Below are 18903 nucleotides of genomic sequence, written 5' to 3' on the forward strand. Positions count from 1 at the left end.
AGTGATAGGTGAATTGGTAAAGTGGCTAGGGTGGCTGGTCCTCCCCCTGCTATTGTCCCATCTAATTGACTAAAAGAGATTGGTTGTTTTAGCCTCCTCACTGGGATGCTCAATCTCTCCACCAGCGTTGGGCTGATAAGGCAGCGGATGCACCCAGAGTCTATCAGAGCTTTTATTTTGGCTGCTTCAGGCATAGGGGAAGCTAATATAGTCACTGTCTTAAGTATGGGTGGAAGGGGTCCACTTACCAATGGTTCTCCCTCTGAGCTGTCTTCCGAGTTGTCCACCATCCCTGCGGTGCAGGCCGGAGTCCAGTCCCAGTTCCTGGCAGGAATTGTGGACTCTACAGCCTCTGTCCCCTTCATGGAAGATTCTTTTGTGTTGCCTTGGGGCTTCCCCGGCTTCTTGGAGGATGATGCCTCTGGTTTTCGTGGGGGGGCTTTTGAACGACATTCTGCAGCACGGTGGCCCTCTCTCCCGCAGTTGAAGCAACCTGTTGATTTTTTGGCTGTGGCTGGTGGTTTTTCCCCCTCGCGTGTTTCCTCGGGTGGCAGGCGGCCCCATGGTTTTCCTTTGCGGTGTCTCTTCAGTAGGTCTATTTCCACTTCCTCCGCCAGGATGTACCAGTCGTCGAGGTGGGGTGGGTCTCCTCGAGGCAGGCAAGCGTCATACAGGTCATAGTTTAGACCGCCTTTGAAGTGGCTAAGGAGGATGTCTTCTGGCCAGTTCAGCTTGCTGGCAATGGCTCGGAATTCTTGGGTATAATCAGCCACTGCTTGTTGTGACTCAGGGCCAGCCTGTGGGCCCGACAGCCGGGTCCGATGTATCGGAGGACTCAGATGTGGGGGAGGAGGGAAACGAACCGGCTGATGATGATTTGGAGACTTTGCAGAGTCCTCAGCCGGGAACCTCTTCTCAGCTGTGTGAGCCCGAGAGTGCGGAGGATGATGACCCACAGCTGGCCCTGTTCAAGGACGCCCGACGCAGGAGGCAGACGAGCAGGGACAAACAAAGGAAGGCTATGGGACTCCTCGGGAGGAGGCACAGGGAGACCACGCCCTGAGCTCTCTATAAAAGAAGTGTTTGGGGAGGGGCTAGTTGCTGAAAGCAACTTTTTCTTTGAGAAGTCAAGCTCTTGTATTTTTGTAACAGTGTAATTAAAACTTGGCAGAAGCCTTTTGATCTTGGACGCTTTCCAGACTCTTCCTTTGATTAGGGGTGCGAGAAGAGGGCTGGTTTAGAACAGTTTGCTTTCAGCCACCCACCCCTTAATACTACGATGGAGCAGCTTCTTGCCGAGAATGTCCAGCTCAACCAGCAACTCACCTTGCTGGCCACTCAGGTGGCACAACTGCAGGCTCAGGTACATGCTGCCCCCCCACCCAGGAGGAAATGTCAGATAGCTATGCCGGATAAATTCGCTGGTAATCCAGAACTGTTTCCTGCCTTCCTGGGACAATGCCAGCTTTATATCAGCGTGAAAGCAGCTGATTTCCCCACTGACCGAGATAAGGTGGGATTCGTGTTGAGCCTTCTGTCGGGAGATGCAGCTCGTTGGGGCACGCCTCTGTTGGCACAGCCTAGCCCTTTGTTGGATAACTTTGGGGGGTTTTGTGACCATATGCGCCTCATGTACGAGGACCCGATTAAGGCACAGACGGCCACCCGACGCCTGAAAGCTTTGAGGCAGGGTCAGCGCCCTCTACAGGCCTATATCAGCGATTTCCGGCTGCTTAGCCAGGATTCCGCCTGGAATGAGGCTGCGCTCGTGGATGCCTTTCAGGATGGCTTGTCAGAGGAGATGTTGGATGAGCTGGCCCGCGTGGACATTCCCTCAGACCTGAATGGGCTGATCCATCTTTGTCTGCGGATCGATGCCCGGCTGCAGCAGCGTAAGAGTCGCCGTGCCACCCCACAGACCCCTGCCGCCCCTGTTGTGCGTGAGCCCCCGGTCCAGAGGGAGGAGCCAATGGAGCTGGGTGCCGCCAGGTCCCGTCTATCGGTGACGGAAATGGACAGACGACGATCGGAGGGGTTGTGTTTTTACTGTGGGGACCCTGGACATTTGGCTGCTTCTTGCCCGAAGAAGCGTCAGCGGGCGTCAGTGACCAAGCCTGCCCTGAGAAAGTCCCCTGCTTTGTTATCGGGAAACGGCCCGAGCCCGATCTAGACGGTGTGAAAGATCGGGCGACCCACAACATCCACTCCGAGCGACGCCGTTCCAACGGTGCCTGTGAACCTCCACGGCATTTGATTTTGGAGGCACGTCTGATCCTCCCTGGCAAGTCAGAGGGGATTCCAGTCCATGCCTTAATTGACTCTGGGGCTACCACTAACTTTATGGATTCGGCCTTTGTGGCCAAATGGGCTGTTCCCCAGTGTCCAGTGGATCCGCCCATGCTTGTGGAGACCATCGATGGTCGAGTGCTCCTGTCCGGGCCTATCACGGCCGCCACGCAACCCGTGTGTATGGCCATCAGTACCCATGTGGAGGCCATTCAGTTCTACGTCACTTCGGATCTGCACTTCCCCGTGGTCTTGGGACTGGCGTGGCTCCGGGCGCATGATCCACAGATCTATTGGTCTCAGAACTTGGTCACCTTCCCAAGTTTGCAGTGCGTGGACCACACCCGCCATATCTGTGCCGGCCAGGTGGAGGGTTCCTCAGGGGTTTCCTTGCCTCCCGAACTGTCCGACTTTGCTGACGTGTTCAGCGAGTCAGAGGCGGACCAATTACCCCCGCACAGGCCCTACGACTGCTCCATTGACCTAGTCCCTGATGCGCCTCTCCCAGTGGGGCGTTTGTACTCCATGTCGGAGCCCGAGTTGGCTGCATTGCGGGACTTCCTGACGAAGAACTTGGCTCGTGGTTTCATCCGGCCCTCGTCCTCGCCAGTGTCTGCGCCCGTGCTCTTCGTCAAAAAGAAGTCGGGCGAGTTACGGCTTTGCTGTGACTACCGGAAACTCAACGCTATCACGGTGCGTAACCGCTACCCGCTGCCCCTCATCCCCGAGCTCTTGGACCGACTCCGGGAGGCTAAGATCTTCACGAAACTGGACCTGCGTGGAGCTTACAACCTCGTCAGGGTTCGGCCGGGTGATGAGTGGAAGACGGCGTTTGGTACTCGCTATGGACATTTCGAGTACACGGTGATGCCGTTTGGCCTGACCAACGCCCCCGCTGTGTTTCAGCATTTTATGAATGACGTCTTTCGGGATCTGTTGGACCAGTTTGTTGTGATTTACCTGGACGACATCCTGATTTACTCCCCGTCGCGTGAAGCGCATCATCAGCATCTCCGTCAGGTCCTGCAGCGCCTCCGGAATCATCGGCTGTTTGCCAAGTTGGAGAAGTGCCAGTTCTACCAGGTGACCATTGATTTCCTGGGTCACCGCATTTCTCCTGAGGGCATCGCCATGGAACCGAGTAAAGTTGAGTCATTGCAGAGTTGGCAACCCCCGCGTCGCGTGAAGGATATTCAGCGACTTCTTGGATTTGCCAACTACTATCGGACATTCATCCCTGGCTTTGCTGCCTTGACAGCCCCCCTCACCCGGCTCCTGCAGAAGAAGACTCGGTTCCAGTGGAACGCCCCCGAACAACAGGCGTTCCAAGCTCTGAAGGACGCCTTCATGAAGGAGCCCATCTTGAAGCATCCTGACCCGCAACGGCCATTTGTCGTGGAGGCGGACGCCTCCGACATTGCCATTGGGGCCGTGTTACTTCAGGCAGCGACGCCCAACGGTACCCTTTTCCCTTGCGCGTATCACTCACGGAAATTGAATCCCTCGGAGCGCAACTATACCATCTGGGAGAAGGAGCTGCTGGCCATCAAGGCGGCGTTCGAGGCTTGGAGGCATCATCTGGAGGGGGCGCGGCATCAAATCGAGGTCCGGACGGACCACAAGAATCTGGAAAGCCTGCAGACCGCTCGGAATTTGAACCAACGCCAGATCCGGTGGTCCCTCTTCTTTGCGAGGTTTGACTTCCGGGTGCGGTACATACCAAGCGGGCACAACCAGAGAGCGGATGCTCTGTCCAGGAAGCCCGAGTACACCCGAGTGGAAGACAAGCTTCCGCCCAGGACCGTGATCCCCGTCGAGTCTTTTGCTGCGGTGCGGGAGCCGGTGGATATACGGGCTCGGATCCGGGAGGCGCAGCAGCAGGAGGCGTGGGTGGCTCAGCGGAAGGAAGAGGTGGGGCCAGATTCGCCTTGGTCGGTCACGGATGGACTCCTGTATTATCGTGACCGGCTCTATGTTCCAGGAGGGCCACTCAGGGGACTCGTCCTCAGCCAATGTCATGATAACCCGGCTGCGGGGCATTTTGGCCTGTTCAAGACTCTGAACCTGGTCTCCCGTACATTCTGGTGGCCCCGAGTCCGACACGATGTCCAGTCTTATGTCACCTCCTGCGTCCCATGCAGGCAGGCCAAGTCAGCGACAGGGGCCCCGCCTGGTTTACTGCAGCCTTTGCCAACGCCCAAGAGACCCTGGGGGGCTGTGTCCATGGACTTTCTGACGGATCTACCCCCATCCTCCGGCTTCACGACAGTGTTTGTGGTGGTGGACATGTTGACCAAGATGGCGCACTTCATCCCCTGTCGCGGCTTACCGTCAGCTCGCGCCACTAGTCGCATGTTCATCCAACAGGTGTTCCGGCTGCACGGCCTTCCCGATAGAGTCGTCTCCGATAGGGGGCCCCAGTTTACAGCCCGCTTCTGGCAGGAGTTGATGCGGGCGTTGGACATTAAGGTTTGCCTCTCGTCCGCGCATCATCCTCAGACCGACGGGGGTACCGAGAAGGTCATCGGCATTTTGGAGCAGTATCTGCGCTGCTACGTTAACCTGCAGCAGGACAATTGGGTGGACTATTTGGCCATAGCCGAGTTTGCCTTTAACAACTCGCAGCACACCTCCACGCAGATGACACCGTTCTTGGCCAATGTGGGTTATCACCCTCGGTTTTTCCCCCTTTCTCCCGTGGACTCACCGGAGCCGGCAGCGAACGAATTCATGGCGGAGTTACAGGCGATCCATCGGTTGGTGCGACGGCAGCTGGAGAAGGCCAAGGCCGACTACAAGAGGTTCGCCGATCGGTCGAGAAGGGATACGCCTCCATTATCGGTGGGGGATCGGGTCTGGCTGTCCACCAGGAACCTACCATCCACTCGGCCGGCGAGGAAGCTGGACCACCGTTACCTTGGACCGTTCCCAGTCGAGGCCGTCATCAACCCGGTCGCCTATCGTTTAACTCTGCCACGTTCCCTGCGCGTGCACCCCGTCTTCCATCGGTCCTTGTTGGTCCCCGAACAACCGGCTTGTCCACTTCGCCAAGCGGAACCTCCCCCATCAGGACCTCGTGATGGCGACAGCACCCCCGAGTACGAGGTCGCCAGCATCAGGGATTCCCGCTGGCTGAAAGGTCGCTTCCAGTACCTGATCGAGTGGAAAGGGTACGGGCCGGAGGACTTCACATGGGAAGACGCGACCGCCGTTCATGCCCCTGCGTTGGTGACTGCTTTTCACGAACAGTTCCCATCCCGACCGCATCCGGATCGGCAGACCCGGGGGAAGGGCCCTGCGGTGCGGGATAGTGTTGTGACTCAGGGCCAGCCTGTGGGCCCGACAGCCGGGTCCGATGTATCGGAGGACTCAGATGTGGGGGAGGAGGGAAACGAACCGGCTGATGATGATTTGGAGACTTTGCAGAGTCCTCAGCCGGGAACCTCTTCTCAGCTGTGTGAGCCCGAGAGTGCGGAGGATGATGACCCACAGCTGGCCCTGTTCAAGGACGCCCGACGCAGGAGGCAGACGAGCAGGGACAAACAAAGGAAGGCTATGGGACTCCTCGGGAGGAGGCACAGGGAGACCACGCCCTGAGCTCTCTATAAAAGAAGTGTTTGGGGAGGGGCTAGTTGCTGAAAGCAACTTTTTCTTTGAGAAGTCAAGCTCTTGTATTTTTGTAACAGTGTAATTAAAACTTGGCAGAAGCCTTTTGATCTTGGACGCTTTCCAGACTCTTCCTTTGATTAGGGGTGCGAGAAGAGGGCTGGTTTAGAACACTGCTCGCCTGCCCTGCCTCACCGTTTTGATTCTCTCCCGGGCCTTACGGTCAGCCAAAGGATCCTCGAACCGCCGCCTCAAAGATGACATGAATCGGTTGAAGTCGTTGAGTTCTGGGGCGTTGGAGTCATGCAAGTTCACCACCCAGTCTGCAGCCGTCCCGTCCAGGGCAGATTGCACAATTCGGATGCGTGTTTTGTCACTGGGGATGTCCCGTCCGTACTCTTCCATGTAGCTGAGGACTTGGGTTAGGAAAAATCCCAGTCGTGATGGCTCCCCCTTGAATTTGACTTCCAGGGGCGGGAGTCTTTGGCTGGAGCATTGTCTGCGCCGTGGCCGGTATCGCTCCTCATCCTGGTCCCCGTCTGTGGTTCTGGGGGGGGTGGGTACTGCTGAGGCAGCAATTCCTGTTCCATTGGACGGCCCCGGGGTTTCAGGTGTTGAATCCCCTCCGTTACCTTTCCAGTTGCGTCCCCAGGCGCTGCCTCGGTTGCGATTCTCAGCTCTCTCCTCCCTCAGTGAGCTCAGGGTTGCTTTCATCAGTTCAATGGCCTTTTCCAGGATCCGCTCCTCCTCACTGGCATGCAGGGAACTCTCCATCTCTTGCCTCCATTCCGGTTGGTGGTTATTCCGCCTCAGGGTCGCTTCTCCCGAAGCCTTTTCCCACTCACTTTTTCTTCCAATGCCCATCGACCACCGGGGTTTTCGGTCGTACTGCTCCACCGCTTCTTCCTTGGGGGAATATGCTGCTTCAGCTTCCCATTGTCTCTGGGATTCCATTTGGGGGGAAGACTCCCCCTCCATGGGGCTTCCCTCCTCTCTTGCTTCGTCGCCAGACATTGTATTTGTTGCAAAGTCCCCCGGTAAGGTTTTCCCTTCCAGGTTGACTCTTAAAGCAGATTCCGTCTACTGTCAGGACCCACCTCAATCCACATCTTAGGAAATAAGAACTCTTGGATGCAAGTTTAGTCCAAAAGGAAAATGTTTACTAGGATGGAATCGATTGTGGCAATACAAGACGGAATCTGACAAAAGTTACATTTCAATCCTATATAAAGCATTCCCATTTCAGCCCCTCCCCTCATCCATTTGGTCAGGCTCTCATCAGTTGCTAGGTGTCAGGGCCTTCCATGGGAAAGGGAACTCTCCTTGGTTTTATGATTATTGCTTTCCTTTTCAGTTGTAAATGAAGATGCAATCCAGACCTGTCTGTCCCCCTCCCTCCCCCAGTTAAAACATTCCCTGTTGTTTGAAAATCGCTTTAGTAACCATCCTCTCCCCCCCCCTCGGAGAGATGGCAGAATCCCCAGAAATAGCACATTGTTCTACCTATACAATTATGAAATGTGATATAAATGGATTCCTTTTTATATCTTATATAATAACAACATATTTAACCCCTACTTTAATAAACTTAAGATTTGATTATTTATTTTTATAAAGGAAATAATTCTTCCATAAATTTATAAATTAAGTGATTAAAAATAATTAATTTACTAATATATTAATCAATTAGCTTTTGATTGGTATTATGGTTGAGATTTAGTATTGAATTGTGTGTATGGATAATTAATTGATTAATTGGCATAATTGGATAAGTTTTGATATAACTGTTTACAGGAATATTTATAAGTGAATATTGGTTAAATATTAGGGGTTTAAAAAGAAATTGGGTGATTAGGATAATATTGAGAGTATGAGGTGCTTGGGGAGGAGTCTTGGAGATTGGGTAAGTGTAGGCTATTTTGGAAGAGCACCAAAGAATAACGGAAATGGCGACCATAACAACTTTTGCCAAGAAGAAGACCATAGTGCCCGTGCCCACACAATCCCCGTCAATTACACCCCCAACAGCTGGCAGATTTCCGGATGAGACAGTGACAGGGAATAAAGACGCTTTATCTATACAGGGAGTTCAGGATATGTTCAAGTCACTTCAAGACTTAATGTTGAAAAATCAGGAAACTACAGCTATAGGATTGGAAGAGTTAAAGTTGGAAATGAAGGCTGAGATGGGTAACCAGATGGAAGGTTTAAAGGGAGAAATAGGGAGTATACATACGAAGCTCCAGGAAATGCAGACAATGGTAGTGAGTCAAGAGGAATGGATCCAGGTGGTGGAAACGAGAATGGATAAGACAGATGTAAAAGTGGAAAGTATGGAACACTGGCTGGTGATAGCTAACAAACGCCTGGAGGATGAAATAATTGCCCTTGAATTAGATAAATCTGCCTTCTTCCTACGTTTACAAAACATTGAAGAGGACTGAGAGGAGCAGTTGGAAACTATTGTGACAGAGATTTTGGCTGGAGTGCTTGAGGTGAACCCACAAGAGATGTTGAGGAATATAGATGATGTATTTCGGGTTTACACTAGTTATGCACGCTGAAACAAACTCCCGAGAGAGATACATGTCCGACTGAATAAAACATCAGTGCGGGAGCAGGTCCTAAGGAAAGCAAGAGAGAAGACTATATCCTTTAAAGGAAGATCGGTAATTATTTTTAAGCAGCTACCAAGAAGAGTAAGAGATCAGAGGAAAAAATATGATTTCCTAACAAGTCAGTTTAGGAAATTTGACATTCGCTACCGATGGCTGATTCCAGAAGGATTGGCTTTTATATGGCAGGACAAGAGATATCGTATTGATAACTTACAGGATGACCATGTTTTTTTTTGAATCTCAGTTCAATCAGGAGAGTGAGGAGGAGTTAGAAGGCAAAAGCCAGGAAGAAGTCCAATTGGATTTCAAGGGGAGAAGTGGAGGATTAAAAGAAAAGAAGACTATAGATAAGGAAGATGCTGGGGAATTGGGAGGCTCGGGCTCTCAAATGGAGACACGGTTAGCGAAAAAAATAAAGAATACAGCGAAGCAGTGACATTCAGGAAGAGGTTCGCCTTTTTTCTGTCAATATTAACGGTCTTAATGCTCCTATTAAGAGGAAAAAAACTTGGTCCAAACTTTGTAAATTAAAATATGATATAATTTGTATCCAGGAAGTCCATATCATTAAAAGTCAACAGAATGTACTAGCGCGTCCAAAATTGGGGGACGTTTCTGTGTCCCTGCCAGAACAAAAGAAAAGGGGAGTAGTGATTTACGTCCGGCGAAATATTGAGGCCCACTGGGTGTATTCAGATACAGAAGGTAGAGTAGTGATGGTAGAACTTCCTATTCCCACGGCGGTAGGGAATGGAAGCAGGCGTGTGAACAGAGGGCCGCATCAATATCTGGGAGTGCGTCCCCACTGTCTCCAAGCATTGTCTACCTTTTGTGGTCTGTTAATGACTAGTAGGTTTTCTGTGTCTAGTAGAGGGGTGCGTGTAGAGATAAATTCTTATTATTAGTTTTAGCATAATGATATCTACTTATGTAGATCCACCCTTAGTAGGTTTGAAGTTGGGTTTGGGTATGAGGATTGTTTTGAGTAGTTCTTTGACGATATCTATATGGGTGGCTGCTTTAAGGCCTACGAGAGGAAGTGGGGTTCTGTCTTTCAAATTACCATAACAACACACTGACTCATAGCATGAACATGCCTGGAAATATTAGAGAACTACTGTATACATATACAGCGGAAAAAGGAAACCTGAGAGTCTACAAGGTTGATACTACATGGAACAAAGCTGTGACTGAATCTAGATGTTCTGCTTCAGATACCTTGAAGCCTCCTCCCAGAAGGTAACAAGGAAAACTGGTCATGGAGAGGATGTGTAGCGTCCCTGACAATACTGCGGACCCTGATCAAGCAGCACTTATATGCCATGTCCTGGATAGAAGGAAGTGAACTGTCAGAATACAGTTATATTTCATTTCTATCTATCTTCTCTGATTTAAAACCAATCCTCACTATCTCCTGGATTCTGTCATACTACTAAAGGGGAGGTTATAAAGGAAATCCTAGACACTAGAAGATACCATGGGACAACTCAATACCTAGTAGCATGGAAACACCTCCGCTTCTCACAAAACGAGTGGGTCCATAAACATTATGTAAAAGCCCCAAAGCTATTAAAGAAGTTTCATTCAGAGTATTCTAACAAGCCAGACTAACTTTTATACCGGTTTTGTTTTTACAGGTGGATCTCTTATTTTTAAAGGGAACAGGATGTCAGAATCCAGTTATATTTCATTTCTATCTATTTTCTCTGATTTAAAACCAATCCCTACTATCTCCTGTATTCTGTCATACTACTAAAGGGGAGGGGGTAAGCATGGGGATTTTACTACTTTCACTTCCTTTATTCACTACACTGCCGGTTTGAATCACCCGGAAAAACTGCGGGGTGGGGGGCTGCTTGGGAACACTTTAAAACTTTGAATGGTGTGGGTGGGTGGGAATCCCTCAGATCTTGTCTAGCATGGCTACAGTCAATTTCTCTTAATAAAAATTTCCTGTTGGAAGAGACCGTTTCCAAGAGTTCTCTTTTCTTAATATGTAGATTGAAGTGGGTCCTTACATTAGACAGAATCTGCAATAATAGTCAACCTGGAAGGGAGAACCTTGCCGGGGGACTTTGCAAAAAATACAATGTCAGATGACGAGGCAGGGAAGGAAGAAACTCTCATGGAGAGGGAGCCATTTTCCCGACCGAAAACCTGCTAGCTGTCGGGATCTGAAATGTCATACTCCTCAGGAGAAGAGGTGGTGGAGACGCGTAACCACAAACCTCGGTGGTCAGTGGGCATTGGAAAGAAAAGCGAGTGTGAAAAGAAATCAAGAAAGGTGACCCTGAGACGGGGGTCCAACCAACAAGAATGGAAGCAGGAGATGGAGAAATCCCTGCCACGCCTGCTTGAAGAATAAGGAATTTAAACATACTGAACTGGGTTACATCTCCCCCCCTTTTTTGATATTGGCTTATCCATATTATTACTTATTCCCTTTCTTTTTTGCCATTGATAGGGCCTATTTACTATATTCTCTATATTTTTTCTTTTTATATCTTATATAATAACAACATATTTAACCCCTACTTTAATAAACTTAGATTTGATTATTTATTTTCATAAAGGAAATAATTCTTCCATAAACTTATAAATTAAGTGATTAAAAATAATTAATTTACTAATATATTAATCAATTAGCTTTTGATTGGTATTATGGTTGAGATTTAGTATTGAATTGTGTGTATGGATAATTAATTGATTAATTGGCATAATTGGATAAGTTTTTATTTAACTGTTTACAGGAATATATATAATTGAATATTAGATTAGGTAGGGGGAGGATTGGTTAAAATATTAGGGGTTTAAAAAGAAATTGGGTGATTAGGATAATATTGAGAGTACGAGGTGCTTGGGGAGGAGTCTTGGAGATTGGGTAAGTATAGGCTATTTTGGAAGAGCACCAAAGAATAACGGAAATGGCGACCATAACAACTTTTGCCAAGAAGAAGACCATAGTGCCTGTGCCTACAAAATCCCTGTCAATTACACCCCCAACAGCTCGCAAATTTCCGGATGAGACAGTGACAGGGAATAAAGACGCTTTATCTATACAGGGAGTTCAGGATATGTTCAAGTCACTTCAAGACTTAATGTTGAAAAATCAGGAAACTACAGCTATAGGATTGGAAGAGTTAAAGTTGGAAATGAAGGCTGAGATGGGTAAGCAGATGGAAGGTTTAAAGGGAGAAATGAGTATACATACGAAGCTCCAGGAAATGCAGACAATGGTAGTGAGTCAAGAGGAACGGATCCAGGTGGTGGAAACGAGAATGGATAAGACAGATATAAAAGTGGAAAGTATGGAACACCAGCTGGTGATAGCTAACAAACGCCTGGAGGATGAAATAATTGCCCTTGAATTAGATAAATCTGCCTTCTTCCTACATTTACAAAACATTGAAGAGGACCGAGAGGAGCAGTTGGAAACTATTGTGACAGAGATTTTGGCTGGAGTGCTGGAGGTGAACCCACAAGAGATGTTGAGGGATATAGATGATGTATTTCGGGTTTACACTAGTTATGCACGCCGAAACAAACTCCCGAGAGAGATACATGTCCGACTGAATAAAACATCAGTGCGGGAGCAGGTCCTAAGGAAAGCAAGAGAGAAGACTATATCCTTTAAAGGAAGATCGGTAATTATTTTTAAGCAGCTACCAAGAAGAGTAAGAGATCAGAGTAAAAAACATGATTTCCTAACAAGTCAGTTTAGGAAATTTGACATTCGCTACCGATGGCTGATTCCAGAAGGATTGGCTTTTATATGGCAGGACAAGAGATATCATATTGATAACTTACAGGATGCCCATGGTTTTTTTTTGAATCTCAGTTCAATCAGGAGAGTGAGGAGGAGTTAGAAGGCAAAAGCCAGGAAGAAGTCCAATTGGATTTCAAGGGGAGAAGTGGAGGATTAAAAGAAAAGAAGACTATAGATAAGGAAGATGCTGGGGAATTGGGAGGCTCGGGCTCTCAAATGGAGACACGGTTAGCGAAAAAAATAAAGAATACAGCAAAGCAGTGACATTCAGGAAGAGGTTCGCGTTTTTTCTGTCAATATTAATGGTCTTAATGCTCCTATTAAGAGGAAAAAAAACTTGGTCCAAACTTTGTAAATTAAAATATGATATAATTTGTACCCAGGAAGCCCATATCATTAAAAGTCAACAGAATGTACTAGCGTGTCCAAAATTGGGGGACGTTTTTGTGTCCCTGGCAGAACAAAAGAAAAGGGGAGTTGTGATTTACGTTCGGCGACATATTGAGGCCCACTGGGTGTATTCAGATACAGAAGGTAGAGTAGTGATGGTAGAACTTCGATTGGCTCAGAAGATCTTATTGGTGAATGTGTATGCACCAAATTGTAATCAGTGTGCTTTTTTTCAAGGTTTATATAAAGTAATAGCAGGGTCAGAATACGAGCAGATATGCATTGTAGGAGACTTCAATGCAATAGTAGATGTTGATAAAGACTATACCCCGGGGCAACGTTTACTTAAAGTGGTAAAAAGAACATTGCCTAAGGTGTGGGATCAAGTGAGGCAGGAGTTAGGTATATGTGATATATGGCGAGATTTTCACAGGGAAGAGAGGCAATATACTTATTTCTCCCCCAGGCATCAAATATGGACCCGAATTGATATGATATGGGCATCCCATGAATTGAAAGAGATGGTTAGGGAAATAGAGATTACGACTAATGACTGGGCAGATCACAGCCCGTTAGTTTTGGTTTGGAAAGGAGAAAAGAAGAGGTATAGATGGACAATGAGAGCAGCTCTTTTAAAAGAAGAACAATTCAAAAACTTGTTGAACCAGGAAATGGGATACTTTTTTGAGGAGAATAGAAGGGAAAATACACCAATTCAAATTATATGGGAAACAGCGAAAGCAGTGATTTGAGGGATAGCAATTAAGTATTCAGCACATAAGTGGAAGAAAGAGAGGGTTAAGAGATTGGAGTTGATGGGAATGTTGACAGAGGCCGAGGAGGCTCTTCAGAAAGACCCATCCTCAGTAATAGCGAGGGAGAGAAAAGATATTACGCGACACGAGATTTCCCTCTTGGATCAACGTGAATTAGCAGAGAAAATTCAAAGAAATAAACAATTCTTTTTTGAACATGCCAACAAGGCTGGAAAATGGTTGTCCTATAGGCTTAGGAAGCGAGCAATAGCGAGAAAAATAGAATGGTTACAGGATGGGATGGGAAATATGGTGGGATCAAATGAACAAAAGAAAAAGGTGATTCAGGAATTCTTTACCGCATTGTATAAGAAAGACCCAATTTTAGAAGAAAGGATTGGAAGTTACTTAGCAAGGGTGGACTTACAGGAGGTTCCTGAGAATGTAAAACAAATTTTGAATTCAGAGATCTCAGAAGGGGAAATAAAGGAGGCAATTAAGAAACAATCGAATGGGAAAACCCCGGGAACGGATAGACTCCCGGCGGAATTATATAAAGAGATGTTGGGAACTTTTAGTGGCCATTTAAAAGATTTATTTAATGAGGTTTTGAGTGAAGGGAAAATACCCCAGTCATGGACAGAGGCTTATATATCTTTGATCCCAAAGGAAGATTCAGATCGTACCTTGGTTAAAAATTATAGACCCATTTCACTATTGAATGCAGATTATAAATTTTTTTCCTCAATTCTGGCGGGCAGGCTTAAAGTATTCTTAAGAGAATTTATACATTCAGATCAGAATGGGTTTCTTCCAAATCGGCAAATAAGAGATAATTTGAGAATAGTGATGAATACGTTGGAATACTGAGATGCACCCTAGTAGACAGTTGGCAATGATGTTTCTCGATGCTCAGAAAGCATTCGATATGGTTAGTTGGGAATTTTTAATACGTCAGATGATTAAAATGGGATTTGGACCAAATTTTTTAAGAGCTATACAAACAATCTACACTACGCAATTTGCCTGAGTATTATTCAATGGTGAAATGACTGGGAAAATTGATATACAAAAAGGTACGAGACAGGGATGCCCCCTTTCACCTCTGCTGTTTATTCTGACATTAGAACCACTATTGATTATAATTAGGCAAAATAATAATATTAAAGGATTAAAAATAAATGATCAGCAATATAAGCTTCAAGCTTTCGCTGATGACTTAGTTTTTATTTTGGAAGACCCATTGGAATCAGGCCCTAAATTATTGGAGGAAATTAGTGCCTTTGGAGAAGTAGCAGGTTTAAAGATTAATCGAGATAAAACTAAATTTCTGGTAAAGAATATTGGAACTGAATCCAAGGTACAATTACAAGAGGTGGTGGGGATCCAAATAGTTTAAAAAGTTAAATATTTAGGTATTTGGTTATCTTCAAGGTGTCCATCTATAAAGGAGTTAAATTATCAAAAATTGATGACCGAGATGCAGAAGAAATTAGACAGTTGGAAAAACATTCAACTCTCAATCCTAGGACGAATCGCAGTGATTAAGACTCATATTTTGCCAAAGTGGTTATACCTATTCCAAACTGCTCCTGCAAAACTAGGTAAGAAATTTTTTTAAAAACTAGAACAGATAGTTGGTAAATTCATATGGAACAATCGAAAGTCGCGTATTAAAAGGACAATGCTGCAGGAGCACAAAACAAGGGGAGGACTGGGGCTCCCACATTAGCAGCTGTATTACCATGCCTCTACCTTGGCTTGGGTTAGGGACTGGGTTGTGTTATCTAGAAGGAGGGTGTTAACTATTGAAGGATATAATTTAACGCAGGGATGGCATGCCTATCTCTGGCCAAGGAAGGATAGTCAATATAGTTTTCTCTAATCATTATATTAGGGATGTATTGATAAACTCTTGGCGTATGGTGAGAGGGTGGATCTATACAAAGACACCTGGCTGGTTTACTCCTTTGGAAGCTGTAACTTATTCGACGTTACACAATCCAGACAGAAATTATAGGTATAAAGATCTCATAGATCTGAGAGGCAATCTTAAATCTAGGGAGGAGTTACATTCTGGGGGTATAGAGTTGGATTGGTGGTCGTATTCTCAAATGAGCTCAAGGTTTAATAGGGATAAGCAGGAATTTGGAATCGATATAATCCCACAAGAATTAGACAAGATTTTATGGGGAAGTGATGCTAAATTTTTATCTAAGACCTATAATCTCCTTTTGTTTCATGGGATGGAAGGGGGTACAATAAATGATGTAATGATTGCCTGGGGGAGAAATATTGGTCGCACTATAGAATTAGAGGAGTGGGAACAAATTTTGAAGAAAAATATAAAATTAACGTTAGCAACGGCATTTAAAGAAAATATGTACAAAATGTTGTATAGATGGTACTTAGCTCCCGCACAAATTTCAAAAATGTTTCCCAATGTAAATGATAAATGTTGGAAATGTGATTCTGCCAGGGGCACTTTCTACCATCAGTGGTGGACTTGTCCAAAGGTTAGGCGTTACTGGACCAATATAAAAAATTGGTTATTTCAAATAACAGGATATGATTTTCAATTGGACCCAGCTATTTTCCTCTTGGGGATGAAGCCACAAGAAGTACCAAAAAATGTTTGGTATCTATTAATACATATTACAACAGCGGCGCGTATGACTTATGCGCAATATTGGAAGACGAAGGAAATCCCAACGGACTATCAAGTAATAGAGAAAGTATTACTATGCGCAGAGTCAGATCGAATGACATATATTCTCAAAGGGAAAAGTGAATCACTTTTTAATAAAAGTTGGGACTCCTGGTATTCATGGATACAAAATAGAATATTTAACTTCAACGGGGGAAATACCAGATGATTGTGTATTACTATTTGAGGTATAGAATCTGGAGATATATACAATTATAGATTTCTAATATTTGGTAATTAAAGGTTACTTAGCCTGGGATGTACGAGAAAAAGAAAATTAGGGGTAGTATTACACTCCCCTGTCTTGTTTAATGTTGTTGTTTTTGTTTTTTGGTGTATAGGGTGTTTTTCTATTCGACGCACTTTTCAGTACTTTGTAATAATGTTCTTGTTGTTTTTATTTAAAACTTGTTTAATAAAGTATATTTTTAAAAAAATTAAAAAAAGGAAATGTTATTACTACACAATCAAACCAAACTGCCTATTTCACATTTGATCTGTCAAGGAAGCATAATCTTGCAAAATACACCAAATTCTGTTTTGTTTTTTCCATGCTGTGGTACTTCAACGTGAACTTACCTGGTTTGAGATCATAATGAATAATAGGTGGCTTGATTTCATTTAAATATTTTAATGCATTCACAATCTGCATGATTATAGATCGGGCTTCTTTCTCTGACATTAATTTGTGCTGTTTCAGATAGAAGTCCAGATCGTTCCCCTCACAGTATTCCAATACTGTACAAAACCTGGAAGAAGTGAAATCAAACAATCAAACATGTTTTTATGAATGTATCAAAATCACCTTATATTTTGAATGTATGACTGTGTATTTTTTAAGCTGAAAAGTGGCCTAAAACACCTAACATAAATAAATAGGAATGCTGCTTTGTGGTAAGCATCCCATGTTATGGAGCATTATATTTGATTTTTTGGGATTTATTTTATAATGCAAGATGTTTTCAAGTTATATTTAATTAAATTCATCAATACTGTGAAATGTCATACAAACACATTCTTTTTGGCATAAAGAACATTTTTCCTTTCACTCTCATGTGTTAAAAAGACCTTAGCTTGTTTCATAGTGATAAATATGCACCAATATGATGAATTTTCAAAGACAGTCAAATCTACTGTACAATGAAACTTACCGAATAGACAAATAAGCTTACCAAAGAAACTATAATGAATGAAAAACAGGAAAGGGTAGCATAAAGGGAGCACGTAAGATATACATGTAGGCAAAAATTATCTGGGTCTTCAGAATGGGAAAGGAAGAACACAATCTGTAAAAGCAGTTGCAAGAGGAAAAGGCTAGCCAGGGAAAATTAACTGAACTGAAAAACAGGAAAACTGGCTGAATGAGATAACAGGAAAGGCAGATTGAACTGAAAAACAGGAAAGAACCTATTGTTCTAAAAAGTAATAAAAAAGGGGGCCCAGAACTCAAAACAGAAAACTGAGCATTTGTAATTAACTGATAAACTGCAATTAACTGACACACCTTGTATAAATTATCTCCTAATTTTAATGTACATGTGATGTATGATTTAGTATGCAGCAGGAAATATGTAGGAGGCAGTCGGAAAGAGTGTAACCTCATAGTACCTCAGCCAATGGGGAACAAGGAGGGATGTGGCAGCCGGGACTGGGTTGTATAAAGAAAGGAATATTTTGGGTTAAAACTTTAAAGAGAACCAAGCTTTGAAAGCTTCTCTTCTGCTTATTGCAATAAACAAAACAAAAGGCCTTCACTGTGTCTTGGCTGGTTATTGGTCAGGCGAGCTTGCCTCTGGTCATAAAGGAAAGTAGCCAGGAGCACATAACAATAGTGTTATATTTTCAACTTGAATTAAACAGATAAATATTAAACTGAGTAAAATTACTGGAAATATGGGCTACATCCAAATTTACTTAGTACATTTAGCAAAAATTTCAATTTTATAAAATCAACTGCTGGCACCCACAAAATAAAATATTGCTGCAGCTTATCTTCTCTTATGTGCGAGCTGATAATACTTGTATTCCTTTCATAAATCCTATTTTCTCTTCCATGACATATTTTTCCAGAATACTAATTATATTGCCTTTCCACAATGTATTTATGAGGTTTGTGGAAGAAGGCCCTCACATGTATCGCTCCCAAATTATGGAATACATGCCCTCAATTGTGCTTGGCTTCTACTTGTTTGGGGGTTTTTTTGAAAGGAGACAAGACTGTTTTAGTTTTTATATTAATTAGTTTATAGTGATTTTAAATGTTTTACTCATATTTTAGCTACTTTTTAAAATTGTAAGCCACCAAGAGTGCTGTGTAGAAAAAAAATATTTATTTAATTTATCGCCATCTTAGTCCTGAGGGACTCTAGGCGGTTAGTTTAATAATTAAAAGCTCAGTGTAAACATTTAAAGATAATTAAAAACCAGGAATAAGCATAATATGTGCTCATAAAACTAATCTAAGGGCTGAACCCAAGCTGGAACAACACTGCTTTGTTTACAAAATGCCAGTAGCATCTGAGCCATATGTTCCTCCAGAGAAAAGTATTTCATAAAATGGGCCCACCATTCAGAATGCATGCTGAATTATCTATGGCCCATGCACCTTGCAAGGAGTGGGGACTTGCAAAAGTCCTTCTCTTAATGACTGGACTGGAAAGGCAAGTTCAATTTTTGGCAAGCCATTATTTTAGATGTTAGAATCCATATTTCAAAACACACTGTTCTCTTCTGTTTTAAGGCACCTCAAATTAATAATAATAATAATAATAATAA

At 44.6% G+C, this 18903-nt stretch overlaps 1 protein-coding gene across 1 annotated transcript in view; it reads right to left on the minus strand.

The window, feature by feature from the left end:
- The window catches only part of LOC310648260 (serine/threonine-protein kinase tousled-like 2), a 294352-nt gene that overhangs the window by 76667 nt on the left and 198782 nt on the right, over positions 1 to 18903 (minus strand). Inside the window, exon 17 of the mRNA XM_083376011.1 lies at positions 16708 to 16877. Coding sequence (XP_083232137.1) covers positions 16708 to 16877 — 170 coding nt within the window. The remainder of the gene's footprint in view (positions 1 to 16707; positions 16878 to 18903) is intronic.

Source organism: Vipera ursinii (assembly GCF_947247035.1).
Source record: "Vipera ursinii genome assembly, chromosome: W".
NCBI lineage: Eukaryota > Metazoa > Chordata > Lepidosauria > Squamata > Viperidae > Vipera > Vipera ursinii.